The sequence below is a fragment of the Lactuca sativa genome, chromosome 5 (genome assembly GCF_002870075.4).
Source record: "Lactuca sativa cultivar Salinas chromosome 5, Lsat_Salinas_v11, whole genome shotgun sequence".
NCBI lineage: Eukaryota > Viridiplantae > Streptophyta > Magnoliopsida > Asterales > Asteraceae > Lactuca > Lactuca sativa.
Genome location: NC_056627.2, coordinates 274,119,267 through 274,137,521, shown reverse-complemented (window position 1 = coordinate 274,137,521; position 18,255 = coordinate 274,119,267). Strand labels below are relative to the sequence as shown.

At 37.0% G+C, this 18,255-nt stretch overlaps 1 protein-coding gene across 1 annotated transcript; it reads left to right on the top strand.

The window, feature by feature from the left end:
- The first annotated feature begins 17,389 nt into the window (after positions 1 to 17,389).
- Positions 17,390 to 17,806, top strand: LOC128126017 (secreted RxLR effector protein 161-like). The gene has a single exon (XM_052763692.1). The coding sequence runs from the start codon at positions 17,390 to 17,392 to the stop codon at positions 17,804 to 17,806; it is 417 nt and encodes a 138-aa protein (XP_052619652.1).
- The last annotated feature ends 449 nt before the right edge of the window (positions 17,807 to 18,255 follow it).

The following is an 18,255-nucleotide window of genomic DNA, read 5'->3' as shown; positions in this document are numbered from 1 at the left end:
GGCTAACCCGTAGTCTTACAACACCTTTCCCGCTGATTGGCTGCTAGTGAATGCTACGGCCATCTCGCAGTCTTACAACACCTTCCACGCTGACTACTAATCCGACATCCCCCATAACCGAGCATACAAGCACAATCTAGTACCCCAAGCTGTGCTCATATCTTTACTGAAATTCCCAACCAAATTTTCTGAAACCTACTATCAGACATCCTGAGAATGCGATCTCACCATTGGCAAGTTTTCCGAACTTCCAATTCACACTATCATCAATTCGTATTGCCGCTTGGTCGTCCTTTTCCCTAACAAGAAGTGAAACTTATCCCATTTTCAAAACCGCTCCTGCTTCTGAGTACAAGATCATTTCTCCCCCACTTAGCTTTGACTAAGTCTTTATGGCACGCAAAAATCGGAGGATTTCCATTCCTTCCTAACATACACGATAGGCACGCTAACTACCAACGCCTAATCTTACTAGCGATACATCACTAGCCCACTCTAAATGTTGCACAATCATTGAAGAATAGATGAACGCTTCCTGAAATCCCGACACTAGTGACCCCAAAAGCTTAACCGGATGTCCTTCTCAACTTTAAAGTCAAATTAGCCGATGCTCAGAGCAACTTCTTTAGCGATAAATTGCTTCTCTTGATGCTTCCAAAAGCAATCCCTAACACAAAGAGTGAGCTTCACCAAATCCTGACGATGGTGGATAACCATCCTGCTGAATATTGACCGCAGATCTCTCATGATGCTCCTGAACTGATCTCGACCGCAATTGAGATAACACTGAACCCTTCGAACCAGAAAAGGGGAAATGACCTTACACTAGATACTAATAATTCCCGGTATGCAATTAGCATATGACATTTTCTGCAATTACAATTCGAATACATGTAGGGAAATAACTCATACACACCATTACCCGAGACCGAGGCAAGCACAATCATAATACATATAGAATCTAAAAGGGCAATTGATACATACCTGCAACACTGCCTGCTGTAATCCGGATTCCTCTTCTGTCACTACAAGGTCCTACCCTCTCGCCCATTAGCAATCCTCAAAGTAGTCAGGGCAGTCGCACTCCCTGCTCCTCCCCTCATCGACAGGCAGTCGGCCTTTTTGTGGCCCACCTGATTGCAGTGAAAACATATTGGGCTTGCCCCCTGCGGGTAATCCCTGCTGACGTGACCATCCCTGCCACACTTGTAGCAGCCTGAACCCCTGGAATGACAAACTCCCTTATGCAGTTTCCCGTACGTGCTGCACTGACTTCGGCCATGTCGACTTACCACTCGCTGATCTGAAGTCTTGGGACTCTTCCCGGGACCCTCCAAGGTACACATCTGATCTGACCTCCTCTTTGCAATGTGCTCCAAATCAATATCCCTCTCCTGCGCCCTGGAAATCATAGAATCCAAGGTCGGACATGTCGAGTAGCTAACATGCTCCTGAATGTCAGCTCTCAACATGTCATGATAGCGGGTCTTCCATATCTCTTCATCTCCCGCATACTGAGGCACCAACAAGGCCCTCTCCCGGAACTTGGCGGTAATCTCCGCCACTGTCTCTGTCGTCTGTCTCATGTCAAGGAACTCCCTGGCCAGCTGCTGAAGCTCCACAACCGGCGCGAACTTTTCCCTAAACCGGGCCACAAAGTCTAACCAAGTCATAGCCTCAACGGATGAGGCTCCCAGAGATTCACCAACCGACTCCCACCGATCTCTAGCTCTATCTCTCAAACGTTCCGCAACGTACCGAACCTTCGACCCCTTGAGATAGAATCTAATCAACTGAGCAACCTCCATGCCTGCAACCCATCTCCTGGCAACAATGTGGTCTTTCACCCTGTGGAAGTTTGGCGCACCACATCCCCTGAAGTCCTTGAAGGAGAGTGTGCGCGTCCTCGTCTGGCTAGATGCCATATCACTCCTGAACGCCCTGAGACGATCCTCCATCAACTCGACAATCCCCCCCTTGATCGACCCAAAAATCACCGTGGTCGCCTCAAGGATGCTCTCGTGATCTCTGACGCGATAAACTAGCGCAAACTCTCATCAACTGGTTTGGATCCCGAACCTGAACTGATCTCGATCCTCCTGCTCTATGTTGCATAATCATCACCATTCTGAAATGAAACACATAATCATCAGGGTCATACGTAATCTCAGAAGGTCTCACATACTACAAGTTCCCTGGTTCTGTCTCGGCCCTCCTTGACTCGAGTATGGATCCTCTGCTTTCAGTAGTACGGGCCCATACTACCTTCCACATATATCTGTACTTTCCTCAAGGATTGCTACGACTTCACCAAGTTCCTTTCTGCCACAACTGCTCTCAAAACTACTCTAATTCTAGGCTTGCCCTAGGGTACCCTCCAACCCGCACCCAGTCCTCTGTTACTGAAGGTATCTTCATAATGACAATTAGCCACTACCTGAATAACATCACACGTGACGAGGCTCAGATAATCCTTCGAGTAAAGGACTCATCTCTACAACGGTTAGACTCAAACAAAAGCTGCACAATAGGGCCAAATCCATCACTTTGAGATTATTCAATCCTGATCACATGTGACATGACGTATTCACCTAATGGCTAACTCCCATCACTCAGAGTCCCGCAAAGCACAATGCAAGTATCATTCAGAAAAAAAAGAAAATCTAACCATATAATCCAGTCATACTGCTCTATCCCCTACTCAAGAATCTGTACTAGCATGCAACACATAAAGCTCATACACATATATCAGGCACATAAGGCATCCTCCTAGATCCTTAACTTAACTCTAATCTAGCATGCGAATCACATAATCATATCATATCTTATAACAACCATGTATTGGTCTTTTGGGAACCACTTACTTGAGCTCGACCGATTGTTCACATCACACCCCTTTCTTTTCAAAATTCTTTTCTATTTCAAATTACTTTCAAAATTCTCTTAACAATGATTTTTCTTTTGAAAATTTTCATACCAAGTCCTCAGTTTGAGTTCATACACACCCGAGAGCATGCCCGAACCCCTCAAACCAAGGCTTTAATACCAACTTGTAACATCCTAAAATTCAAGGCCAAAATTTTGATTTTTAATACAGGGAAACACTTAATAACTTTGTTCCAGACATTGAAAACATTTCAATTTAAAACAAATATCAAAGTCTAATCCCAAAGATCACATAATGCGGATAACATGGGTGAGTGCGTTGAGATCGTCCCGAGCTCCTTTTTTTGGAAAACTGAAGGTACCTAAAACCAAAACTATAAACCGTAAGCATGAAGCTTAGTGAGTTCCCCAAGAACCACATACCATACATATCAACTTGTCCATACATATCAAACATATCCATAATCAAGTAACGTGCAATGTGCCAAACATAGTCTTGTTGTTATGCCACGGGTCGTACGTGGTCTTTCTTGTTAAGCCTGGGGTCACTCCCTGGGTCTTACAGACAAGTGCCAAGGGCCACCCCCTAGTCTTCCATGCAACCATCACTAAGACAACTAGCATACATACTACTCTACTTGGCTAATCAGCATACTGTGTGCCAGGAGCCACCTCATGGTCTTTCATCCATAATAACATACAGTGTGCTAGGATCCACCTCCTGGTCTTTCATACATAATGCCTAGGCTACCCCCAGGTCTTCCTACTATATATAATATCATGTTGTGTGCCAGGAGCCGCCTCCTGGTCTTTCATACATAATGCCTAGGGTTAACCCCCGGGTCTTCCTACTATACATAAACTAAATGGCCGATATTGTGGCCGTAGACCCATACAAACAATGAGGAGACTCACTTTGCACTGCTAAAGACTAGTTGAACACCTCTGACTGCTAACTGGCAACTCCTGAACTGCTGATCCTTCGGCTCCCCGAACTATCAATACCCAAAATAACACTTAGACCACAATACCCTCAAAAGTCAAACAAGGTCAAACTTGGTCAAAGTCGACCCCCTGAGTTGACTCTACTCGCCGAGTTGGACAACCAACTCGGTGAGTCCCACACTCCACACGCAAATCTGGATTTCGATCCCACTTGTCGTGTCTTCTTGAGCTCGTCGAGTTCACCTTGAAACACGTCAAGACCCTTGTTCAACTAACTCGCCGAGTTCACCTTTGAACTCGTCGAGTCCATCTTCATAAGTTAGGGATATTGCCTTAGACTCGCCGAACTCGCCGAGTACGATGATCTTCAAGTCCATAATGAACCTAACTGGTTGAGTCCTCTACCAACTCAACACACACTCGCAATTAGAAGGATTTTAGGCAAGAAAACGGCCTGAATCGCTGATTCCCAAGAGCAACTTGTCGAGTCATCCTAAGTCCAGTTCTATTCAGACGAATTTAGTCGAACACAAAGCATCCATGACCCAGATCTAACCTTCTAGGGTCGAAATAACACGGAAAGCCTCTACCTTTACATCCATGCATGGCCCTTTTTGCTCAAAAGACCATAATAACCTCTTTAAAGCTTTCTTGAGGGTTCCAATGGCATAAAGCTTGCACCTTTATGCCTTAACCACTCTTGGGGACTCCAGATCTGAAAGGATATTTACTTGGGACGTCCTTGTCCCATAGATCAAGCTCTATGGACCAAAACTCCCATAAAGTGGACATAAATAGATCTAAGAAGCTATAAGTTAAGATGAAGACTTGACTACCAGAAAATGATGGAAATGAGATGGTGTTTCTGGATCTACAAGTTCCTCCTTGAACCTTCAATCTTCTTCTTCTTCTTCTTCTTCTTCTTCTTCTTCTTCTTCTTCTTCTAGCCTCCAAGAACACCAAAACACTCAAGAATGGCTCACACACTCACCAAATGATCTAGGGTTTCGTGGGTTAAGTTCCGAACAATGGGGGCTGGGAATGGAACCAAGAGGAGGAGAATAAGATGCTTAAATAGGTTTCCAAGTCTCGAATTTAGGGTTTCCCAAACCTTGACCAACTCGCCGAGTCGGTCCTCCGAATCGTCGAGTAGGTCACTAAACCCGGGACCCGGAATGCGCCCCTATTCGTTGAGTCACCCCACCTACTCGACGAGTCGCCTTCTGATTTTGAGGCTTTCCTTTCTTTTCTAGGTCTTCTAAATTCGGGGTGTTACAAAATACATATACAGTTTAAATCGAATAAAACATGTATATTTTGTTCATCCAACATAGATATCAAGAACACATATAAGATGCACAGATAGCACGTAATTTATATTAAATACTTCATATCTATGTGTAAGATGAAATTAACTATGCATTCAGTTGCTTAGTCGTGTATAAACTTGACTAATGGAATCCATAAGATTGCGAGTGTAACCCTCGATGCTTAGAGTTTTTCTAATAAAAGATTCTCCAATGCTCTAATGCTTCTATGTTTCACTAACGACACTCGAGAGCAAGAAACCAATTCATAATGACTGGGATCTCAAGGCAGAAAGATTTAGGAGACAAAGGTGTGACAAAATGAAGAGATTTAAGTCCCTATTTATAGTGTTTAGCCACTAAGTTGACTTAGTCATTAATCTTAATTAATTTGTTCTTATCCATATTATTTAAATTGTTCTTATCCACATTATTTAATTCGATCTTATCCATAATCTTATCCACATTATTTAATTCGATCTTATCTACAATTTTATCAACATTATTTAATTCGATATTACCACATTATTTAATTCGATCTTATCCACAATCTTATCCATATTATTTAATTTGATCTTATCCACATTATTTAATTTGATCGTATTCATAATCTTATCCACGTTATTTATAATCGATAATTAACGTCGTAAAAAGTACCTGGTCAATTATTATCGAAAAACGGAAAAATTATCGTTTCATTACTTAGATTCACTCTTAAATGTATTTAGACCAAATACCTCTTATATAGTTTGAGATTTTACAACTGTTATAATTTTCGTTAAAATATCCAGAAAATAACATGTGACAAATTGAATGAAAGCATGACATACGACAAAATAAACTTTATTTATTATAATTTCATACCTAATTAATCTTCTTTTATGTAGTCTCACAATATCAAGAAATCTCATTGATAAGCCTTGTTCCACCATTAACATAAAACATGTAGTCTCATAATTTCTTATCTTACTAACCACGAGTTAGCTTTTTTAATGTATTTTTTTGGAAGTATTGTAACGTTCGTAAGTTAGTGTTAGACGTTTAAGACATTTTAGTTATAATTATTCATTTTAGTGATTAATTAAAATCCTCGAATAGGAAAATTATCGGTTATACATGTTATGTGTTATATAAATATTCATTAAATATATGGATGTTATGTGAACAAATATTATAAGTATAAAATCTATCTAGAAAATATTATTATAAAATTTATCATTAAAGCGATAAAACAAAGTGTAAAAATAAAAGATTATTTAGGATAAATAATCTTAACAAAAGTTGTAGTAGTCATAATCACGATCCCGTGGATATAAAGAACGCTCAAATCTGACTGCGTATGAGGAAGTTATGATTTTTCGAAGTTTCTCGTTCATCCCTACACAACAATGTGTGTCATAAAAGGTTTAATAGAGATTGATTTCTTTTTATCCAAATCAATGTAAAGAAGGATTGAAGTAATCGTAAATATGAATCCGTTGATATAAAGGATTTTGAGAACAGAGTTTGTATGAAGAAGTTATGAATTTCGCAGGAGTTTTAATAATATAAGCCTTTATAAAATATAAAGTAAAAGATAAAATGAGAATTAGCTGCTGAGATCTAAAGAAAAATTATAGTACTCTTCGAGATAAATGTATGGATATAAAGAACATCGAAAAAGAAGCTCGTCTGCAAGAAATATGGATTTTTGATGATTTGATGTTTTACATGAGTCTGATGCCACATGTCAACACTAGAATTGATGCTTGCTGCCTATGCTTGACCACAGTGTGGAAAGAAATATACCATGACGTGACACGACCCTGGATAGCCTATAAATATCAATTGAACTTTGCTTATTCCTTACACCAATTGGATGCAATTCCTCCATTATCTCTATGAGAAACTGTCTTATTTGCCCAACCTTCCAAGGATTTCAGCTATGTTAGCAAGGCTTTGAGGCGTTAGAGAGCCTGGCAAAAACAAGTTTTCAGAGTCGAAGTTCAACCTGTGAACTTTCTGAACTTTTTTGTAGAAAACTCTGTAAGTTAAGTTCCACTTACTATGCAGTAAGTGTAACTTATATTTATAATCATAGCTGATATTATGAATTTATAAATGAGATTTATCAGTGATTCCAACTCTAAATACTGATTGATCTACTTAAGGGAGTGATGTTTAGGCTAGATCTAGTGAGATGTTTAAAGTGAATTTTCTAAATAGTATACTTTGTATACTAAACGGATCCTATCTCTGATATGATCTTACCTGATTATTCCTTATCAACTAGAACTTGACGTATTCATTGGGATTATTGAGGAATCTGGAAATAGTTAATATAACTTTATAAATACAAACGAAGACAGATACATAGTTATACTCGTATTTTGGTTGTTTGAAAGGGATAAGATGAAGTATTAGCCGATGAGCTAGCTTTCCCGTGGATCTTCCACCTCAATCCAGTGAGTGCATAGTTACTTTCATGAACATGATTTTAATACAAGTATTTATTAAAAGTATTAAGTATATGTTGAAAGTTTATATGTGCATTACATGCTTATTATCTGGAATATGTGTTAAATGTACATTTGATGACATACACTATGCGAACCATATATTGTTATATATATGTTAAGGTGTATATGTGATATTATTACATGATAATCTTAATAGAAGTATTATTACCGAAAAGATTAATGTATATTATATACCTAATACTTTATGTTAAATATATATGCCAAATTAGGATAGTGTTGTCTAAACAGAGTTGGTATTGGAAGTTGATTACAAGGATTGTAGTCTAGTCTAGTTTCTAAACTAAGACGTATAAAGAGAAAGACAAGAGCACCGCTGAGTCTGCGGCTTCTAAAGCTTCTTGGTTACGAACATATTCAATAGTCAAATAATGGATGTATGGTACACTTTCTATTTCTCTTCTCAACAAGATCTTCAAAAAACAAGTATCTTCTTTTGAGTTTTTGGAAACCATTGGGAAGGTTTTTCGTGACAATAAAGCTTCCAAAATCATTCATCTTGATAGAGAACTTCGGAACATCAACCTTGGCAACTTGTCCATCACCTAATATTGTAACAAAATCAAAGCTCTTGCAGATCGTTTAGATCACATTGATGCTAAAGCCCCTGAACCAAATTTAGTTGCTTATATGATTAATGGTCTTTCACAAAACTTCTGATATATAGCTATAAATATATGTCATCGGGATCCGCCTATTTCTTTTTGGGATGCACGGTCAATATTAATCTGTGAGGAGCAACAAAGGATTCAAGATGAACAACTTAACACATCCATCACTCACACAAATTACTCCTCTTCACCAATGCTCTCATGGTTCAATATTCAAATAATCATAACAATGGTGAAGGGAGATGGGGTTACCATGGAGGTCATAACAATCTTGGTGGTTGAGGTGGCGGTCGCTATGGTGGCTGATCTAACAATATTAATGGTGGCGGTTTCCTCGACAGTCAACAACGTGGGACATGAGGAGCATGGATTAAGGATGGTTTAAAGTCCATCAACCTACAAATGGGCCATTTCAACAAGGCATTCTGGCAAGCCCCAATGTATCATTAGCTTTTCCAATCCCATTTGGCACTGGCCCAAACAATAGTTATCTCAATCGCAAACTGCCCAACAACAACATTAGTTTTTTACTTCTCCACAACCCAACAATCCATATCAGCAAACTCAAACATACTGGGTCCAACATCCCACTAACGAGCCAACAAATCTTTCTCAAATTTTCAACACCATGTCGTTAAATGATCCGGGACACGCTGATTGGTACATGGAAACCAGTGCCACCTCGCACCTTCACTCAAATGCAGGTATACTCAAGTCTGCTTCTATGACAACCTAGAAAATACTTCATCGAACACCGTTACTATTTAACAACAGAACACAAAAATGTAATAAGTAAAACCTTGTAACCACCTGATATATTTTAATATATTCAATTTTTCTTCATTATTTACGTCAACCTTTAAGCTCAAAAATAAGTGTACAAAAAGTCGCGTCACTTTGATAGCATGTTAACATATTTAGACTCTATAAGCTACCGCGATCCCACAAATATAAATTTCGCAACAATCCGACTCACTATAGGTGAGATATGACTTTTATAGTAAATAAATATTTATGGTAAATAAAAAAAACTACAACAACGCAAACTACGAGGAGATTGATCAACTTTTGGAAAAAGTCACCAACAGGACAATCTTAGTACTACTCAAAGTAGGAATTATGAGACGAAGAATACCTAAAACAGAAACTATATGAGAAAGTTATGATTTTTATAAAACCATAACGATAATAAAAACTAATCGAAAAACGAATGTCAAAACTAGCCAAAATGACCAAAAGAAAAGTTTTAGAGCATGACGAGGTCTACACGGATATATAAGAGTCCTTAAAAATGGATTTTGTATGCAAGAGTTACGGAATTTCAAAGTTGATTTTTACAATCGCGTGCGATGCACGCATTCTAACAGTCAATTCGCCTAGATACGGGGTAACGTGGCACAAGGAGAGGGCGACACATGGCAACCCCCTTGTGGCTCACGCGCAAAAGCACGATGTGCACTCTAGAAGTTGATATAAATAGAAGACTTCGACAAAACTATTTCCACACCTCTCACTGCCTCGATCCTTATGCCACTGCCTCGAGCACCTCTCGAAGTTCGGACTTTCGGTTTCCACCCTACAAAAACGGTATCATAACTTACAGATGAGTTCATGGCCTTATTTTCCAAACCTTTACGGGCGGGGGGGGGGGAATTGTTAAAATGCAACTATTACATAGTTATTACTAATTATAGTTAGATAATTATGCTCATAACACTAGGATGATATTATGCCCGAACTTTTTATCTAATATTATGCCTAGTTGTTATACTGATTCACATTGATAGATAAGATTATATCTATTCATTACATAGGCCTGTTGCCAGGAAACGTTGGTACTCTAGTCGCTATTATAGCCACCCTTTGGATACGCTTAGTACCTAGTGGTTACTCTGCTCAAATACTCGACTAAGCAAAATACACACACACACACACACTATATATATATATATATATATATATATATATATATATATATATATATAAGTAAACACGTATGAATACAACGGGAATAACAACACGACCGACAAGGGGAGCCCCCTACAACAAGAGTTAGATGAGACACGATTCATCTACACGCTGAAAGATTTTCAGCTAGCTCCCGACTTATAATTATTCAATCTTAAGTGAGTGGGAGAGACATGTATAGATCTATGCGGGATTGACACTCCCACCTATGGTTACTAGCTACAACCTAACGAGAAGTTGAAGCAGGAATTATAACTTTTTAAACACATTTGCGACTTCCAATAAAGCGTTGTGGTTTTTGGGAATCAACAATCATAACTCTGTAAAAGAAACTCATCATAACTTTGTTAAAACTAAAACTAACTATGCTATACCACTACTAGGAAACAAACTAAGAAAGCTGTGATAGTAGTTACAAAATCGAGGAAGCGAGTTTAGGATAAACGGGATAACTAAACTAATCGCACCATGTTTTATAACAATAAAGCCTATGGACTCACCAACATTATGTTGGCCTTTCAAAACCACATGTATTCTCAGGAGAATGAATCTGGCTAAAGGAGGAGGTAACCCCGATGATGAAGCTCGAAGTCTATGTACCTTACTTTTGTACTTTGCTTTTTGTGACCTATTTGTACCTCAAACAACTTTGTAACATATTTTATTTAATGAATAAATAGGAAAGTTGTTTAATATATTAGTGTATTACTCAATGTATGTCTTTCGTCTAAAATCCAATATGCTAACATTGCATATCCCGATGTTTCCACCGCCGGCCAGGGGTATGACAACATCTGATAAAAATAGTAATTTTTCTTCATATGTGTTGGTTAGTGATGAATCTTTAATACCTGTAACTAATATGGGACACACCACTCTTTTGCTCTCTAATCCTTATCGTGCTTTGAATCTTAGAAATGTTTGAATTACTCCATCCATTATTAAAAATCTTATATCCATTCGTCGTTTTGTTCGTGAAAATAATTGTTTTATTGAATTTGACACATTTGGATTTTATGTGAAGGATTTTTGCACCAACAAATCCTCCTCCGATGTGATAGCACCTGTGATCTTTATCTTGTTACGACACCAACTAATCAAGCTTTCATCTCTATTGATCCTTCCATTTGGCATCAACGTTTTGGTCATCCCGGTTATCATATTTTTAAGCATCTAGTTTATAATCGTTCTATTTCTTATCTTGAAGTAAAGAGTTTTCTTTATGTTATGCATGTTAAATGGGCAAACATGTTAAGTTGTCTTTTAGCTCTTCTACGTCTCTTACACATTTTCCTTTTAATTTAATACATTCCGATGTTTGAACATCTCCTATTTAGTGGAATTAAATACTATGTTATATTTTAGATGATTACTCTCACTTTGTATGGGTTTATCCCATTCGTGCCAAATCTGATGTGTTTGACAAATTTACACATTTCGGTCCTTTGTCAATAGATAACTAGGCGATTGCCCGCGAGTTGCGCAGAAGCATTTATATAACTGAAATCTTTACATGTTTTTTTAAATATAACAATAATGTTATTGTTAAATTTCATATAATAATTCGTATACTAAGGAGATATAATATATTGATTATTTTGAACAGTAAATTACACGAATGGTCCATATGGTTTGGGGTGATTTGCAGCTTGGTCCATAACTTATTTTTTTAACTCGGAAGGTCCCTACTATTTGTTTGTGTTACGCGCTTTGTCCCTACTGTTTGTTTTTGTTACACGTTTGGTCTCCGTCTTACCTAAAAAGACTATTATTTAAATAAGGAAAAATGGTGGGGTATGTAAGGTAAGGTGAATGGGTGGGGTTGGGGGTGTGTTTATTTAAATAAATTAGAAAATCTAGGGAAAAATAGTTTTTTAGATAAGACAGGGACCAAGTGTCTAACAAAAAAAAAATAGTAGGGACCTTCCGAGTTAAAAAAAAAAAGTCAAAGACCAAACACACAAATTACTCTAAACCGTAGGGACCATTCATGTAATTTACTCTATTTTGAATTATATGATAATTCAATCTTTTGAATGACCTCTACCCACTAGTTACTCATGAATAAAATAAAATATAATATATAGTAATGTTATTTATAGTTGTAGTTATTATTAATTAATTTTTTTTAATTTATTTTGTTTAACATTTTAATTTCTATCATTCTAATTATTTAAAATATCAAACAATTTTTTTTATTTTAAATGTAACAATATAATCATTTATATATAGTTATTTTTAATTATTGTTATTTTAAGTTATTTTAAGCTAATTATTTGAAAACTTTTAACGATTATAAAAATATCTTTAGGAAATATTTTAGTTAAATTTATATTACAATTTTGTTTTTGCATTTAGCACTACAATTTATCATTTTTAACTATTCACAAAACATTTTTTGGGTTTTTTAAGTGGACCTGAAATTTATATTGAAGTTGACCTTGTAATGTTATATTTAAATTAACAATTTAAGTATTTTGTCAAAACTGTTCAAAAGTTGTAGCTTTAAATTGATATGGTTTACATACAACAACATATTAAATCTAATAAATTAAGTATAATATGTTAAAAGTTAAAGACATAACTTATTTAGTTTATTTATGATTACACTTTAGGTTTGATACTTATTTAACCTTATTAACCAACTTATAATCATTATTAGAAAGACACTACAATTTATCACTTTTAACTATTTACAAAATATTTTTAGGTTGTTTAAGTTGAACTAAAATTTATATTTAAGTTGATCCTTTAAGGTTATATTTAAATTAACAATTTAAGTATTTTATACAAATTGTTCAAAAGTTGTAGCTTTAAAATGATAATGGTTTACATACAACAACATACTAAACCTAACAAATTAAGTATAATATGTTAAAAGTTAAAAACATAACTTTATAAATAGAAGAAAATATATTATTTTAATATTGAAATTTAGTTTATATATGATTACACTTTAGGTTTTATATTTATTTAACCTTATTAACCAACTTATAGTCATTATTAGAAAGAAATTGAAAAGTCATGGGAGTTTCAAATGAATGTGGTGAAAGGAAAAATGAATGGGAGTTTCAAATGAATGTGGTGAAAAGAAAAATGTTAGCTTTATAAGTATATAATGATGATAATGATAATGAAACGATAATGATTTTAAACTGATATCAAGTCATTTCAATGTGACAATGAAGGTGAAAATAACAACAACAAATTTCATCACATCTTTTCCCAAAATGATATCCAAATCCTTTTTCATGTCCCTACACATCCCAATAAAACTATAAATCCGAATGTATGCTTCGTACTCTAAATAATGCCATCCGTACTCTATTGTTTCAAGCTCGGCTTAATCCTACATATTGTACCAAAGCTCTTCAAATGGCATCTCATCTTCTAAACATTCTCTTAGCCTATATGTTATTAGCCCACATGTTTATGGGTCCTTTAGGCTTTATCCCATTAGGGTTTTGTCTTGCTAGTATTTATTCTCCACATTCTTCTTTGTAGTCTGCATGCTTTTCATAGAGAACCTTGTAATTTCTTTCTATCATAATCATATGGCAATATTATCATGGTATTAGAGCGGAGGTTTGATACGTTGTTAGAAGGTTTTCTAGCAATCATCTGTGGCGCAAACCAAAAATTTCTAGGGATACTGTAGCAGTTTCGTTTTCAATCTGTTTGATGTTTCTTCATTGTCGATGCTTGTTTGTTTGCTGGTATTCATTTATTGTTGTAGTTGTTGTTAGTTAGTTCGTTGTTATTGTTCGATCTCTTGTTGTTCCATTGATTGCTTCTGCTAGTTTGTTGCTCTTCTCATTCTCAGATTGCTTATCTATTGTTGTGGTTATTTATTCTTTACCAACATGACTGGAAAGGATGATTCCCTTCATTCAATCAATACTCGTCTAGATGGAAAGAATTATATGTATTGGAGTTATATTATAAAGAACTTCCTTCATGGGAATAATATATGAGGCTATGTTACTGGGACTAAAGCCAAACCCTCAATGCCTTAAGCTGAGAATTTCGATTTGTTGGTTGATGCTTGGGAGACTGATAACTCCAAGGTCATTACTTGGATCAACAATTTTGTTACTCAGTCTATTGGTATGCAGTTTGCTAAATATGACGGGTAAATGTCACTGTAGCCCAACAAACTTACGTGTTTTGGTTTAAAAGGTCTCTCATCTTATTTTTTTTTCTTTCTAAGGGAATCAACTTGTATTTTACCGGCCAATTTGGGTAAACAACCCATTATAATCGGTTAGATCTGCCAAATAGGTTAGAAAATGATGACATGTAGCCTCGTCAGTAATACTTGGAGCCTAGTAGACTTTTGCCTCGTCAGCAACTTTGGGGATTAATCTAAGCACTCCTTGCTTGATCGAGCTCCTCACAACCACCCCTCAATTTTTGTTGTTCAATTTCCGATGAACCTTCCGTCCCCTCCTATGTTGCAGTCGATCGGACCAGAAGAAGAAGGAAGTCACCGAAGCAGCCCTGGAGTGCCAGCGCCCCTCCTCATGACCTCCCAGCCATCGCTGAAGATTGACGCCCTCCCTTTCTCGCGATCACCAGCCAACGTCAAAGTCCCCTAGCAACTTTGACTGTACATTCGTTACCTAATCGTTGAAGATGGAGACGGACTGCAACCGCCTACTACTTTTGTCTTCCTTCCTCGACCGGTGCTCGTTGATCAACCACAAACAATCACCCCATCGATTCCTGTTTCCGTCCGCATCAATTTCCCTTCCCGATGTAATTAAGACGACGGACCCCCATTTTGTATATATTAATGATCTAATGAAGACGATTATTCAATCTGATGCCTAATCAAATTGGTGGTGAACAAAGGAAAATAAGGGTGGCGATTGGTTTCTGGGTAACAATTATTCAATTGAGACACACACACACACACACACACCGTCGTCGATCAGATTTGATGTTCATGACTAGGTTACTCTGTCAATAACAAAGAAGATGAAGAACAGAGTGAAGAATGTTGATTGAAATTGGAAGAGACACCGCTGCTATCTTTTTTGATTTAAACCTCATATTTGTTGTGATGTAATTCATACAAAATGAGAAGCAGATGGAGTCTTCATTAATTTCATGGCCACCGCTATTGAATTTAGGGTTATTGTAAGTCACGTACCATGTCAATTGAGGGAAGACTTTAACAATTGACTTTACCTGCCGACTAGGAAGGGGTTCACCGGATGACCCCTTCATTTTTTTGAAAAGGACCTTTTAAATCTTAAAAACATGAATTCGTACCCTTAAAAAGCAAAAAAATGAGATGAGGGACCTTTTAAACCAAAACACATAAGTTTGTTGGGTTATAGTGACATTTACCCAAATATAACACAACAAAGCAAGTTTGGAATCACTTGGAGAGACTATATACTCTGTCCAAGTTTGCTAGACCGTATCAGTTAGAATATGATATTCATGCCCTTCAAAAAAATGACTAGAGGATTCAAGATTTCTATGTTGTTATGTCTGATTTGTGGGATCAATTGGCTCTTACTGAATCAAAGAGTTAAAAGATTTTGAGCCTTATATTGCTAGGATGGAAGAACAATGTTTGGTTCAATTTTTGATGGCCTTGCGTTCTGATTTTGAAGGCCTACGTGGAACAATTCTTCATCGCTCACCCCTTCCCTCAGTGGATTCTGTTGCTCATGAGATGATTGATGAAGATACTCGTATCATGTCTCATGCGGATAAAGGGTTTAAAGCAACCTCCATTCCTACTTCCACTCCTATTGTGCTTGTTGTTTCCTCTAATCAGTATCAACAAAATCTGAGGGTTGCTTATGCTGAGTGGGCTAACTGCAAACAGAAAAATCATTGGAAAGCTTAGTGTCCATTGTTAGTCAACAAGGGTAAATCTGGTCAGCCTCAGTTGGGACAACATAATAGGTTTGGTCAACAAAAGTTTTAGCCATGTTCCTTTAGTAATCCTCCATGGACATATAGTTCTCCATAGTTTTATGTTGCTGTTACACCACCAGTTAACACGAAATTTATTGGAAACGTGCCACCATCTACATTAGATCCCAAGGTTTTTGAGAGTTTCAGACAATATTTGGCCTATAATCCTACTTCCATGTCTGCATCTATGTCTCATTCTGGTCCTACTTCATCCAGTACCTCATGTATTCCCTCATCTTTGTGGATTTTAGATTCTGGTGCGACCCATCACATGAATCCTCATTTGTCATCATTTACTTCTTTGTCACACGTGTTATCTATATCTTTTATGTCTACTAGTGATACATCTATGCTAGTTGAGGGTTTTGGGCCTGTCTCTATTTCTCATATCACTCTCCCTGATGTGTATTACATTCCTAAACTTACTTTGTATCTTGCTTCAGTCAGTCAGTTGTGTAAGTCTAGTAATTGGGTGCTCTTTTATTGATTTTGTCTGTTTTATAGAAGATCAACACACCCAGAAGGTGATTGGGATCATTTGTAGGGTGGGGGAATTGTATGTCTTGGAGGTTCTTAAAGTATTTGTTGTTGCTGCCTCTAACATTGATTTGTCTTCTTTTCGTTTGAGTCCTTTATCGTCTGAGTTTTATCTTTGGCATTCTCATTTGGGACATGTGGCAAAGGGTATTTTGAATAGTATGGTTTTGACTATGAGGATACCTTTGCCCCAGTGGCAAAGATGATGACAATCAGTACCATGATTGTAGTTGCATTCGTTCGACAGTGGAAGATCTTTCAAATGGATGTCAAGAATGCCTTTTTGAATGGTACGTCTCATCCCCCAGGAATTCGACACCAAATGGGTGAGGTTTATCGGCTTTGCAAATCTTTGGTGAAATTCTCCATAGTGATCACCTCTCTTGGATTTGTTTAGAGTAATCATGATTCGACTTTGTTGGTTAGATGCTCGAGTGCAGGACATATTCTTTTGTCTTTATATATGGATGATATGATTATTACTGGTGATGACCATGGTGGTATTGAGTCTTTGAAGCAGGATCTAGCTCATAGATTTGCTATAAAGGATTTGGGCTTAATACGTTATTTCTTAGGTATTGAGGTATCTCAGTCTAAGAAAGGGTATCTTCTTTCTTAGGCTAAATGTATATATATATATATATATATATATATATATATATATATATATATATATATATATATGACTTGTTTACACGGTTTGTCCTCTTTAACAATCGGACTTGATACTCCTCTTGAAGCCAATGCACGGTACTCTCATACTGATGGTGTTCCTTTGTCCGATCTGAATCTTTATCTCACTGTTCTAGGAAGTTTGGTTTATCTCACTGTTACTCGTCTGGATATTGCTCGTGTTGTTCATGTTGTCAGTCACTTTGTTACTGCTCCTACATCTGTTCATTGGGGAGCTGTTCTTCGTATTTTTAGATATATTTGTGGCACTCACTTTCAGACCCTCTTGTTTCCCTTGACGTCTTCTCTTGAGTTACATGCCTATAGTGATGTTGATTGGGATGACGACCGTCTTGATAGTAAATCCACCACTGGATTTTACGTATTTCTTGGAGATTCTTTCATCTCATGGAAGAGCATGAAATAAGACGTTGTCTCTAGATCTTCCACGGAGGCTGAGTATCGTGCTATGGCTATGACTACATGTGAGATTATCTGGTTACGATGGTTGCTTGCAAATATAGGAGTTCACATTTCTTCACCTACTCCCCTGCATTGTGATATCAAAAGTGCGATACAAATTGCAAAGAATTATGTTTTCCATGTGTGGATGAAGCACAATGAGATTAACTATCACTTCACCCGACATCACTTACAGCTCGGAACCATATCGCTTCCGTTTGTTTCATCAACCTTGCAACTTGCAGATATTTTTACGAAGGCTCTGTCGGCTTCTCAGTTTCGGTTATTTGTGTGAAAAACTCTCAATGCTTATTGTTGTGGCATTGTGAGTTTGAGAGAAAGGGGGGGGGGGGGGCTGTTAGCCTATATGTTATGATATTACAATAAAAACTCACAATATTTTAATTGTCATCG

Excerpts from the sequence above, each read along its gene's own strand:
- LOC128126017 (XM_052763692.1), top strand. The coding sequence starts at position 17,390 with ATGACTTGTTTACACGGTTTGTCCTCTTTAACAATCGGACTTGATACT.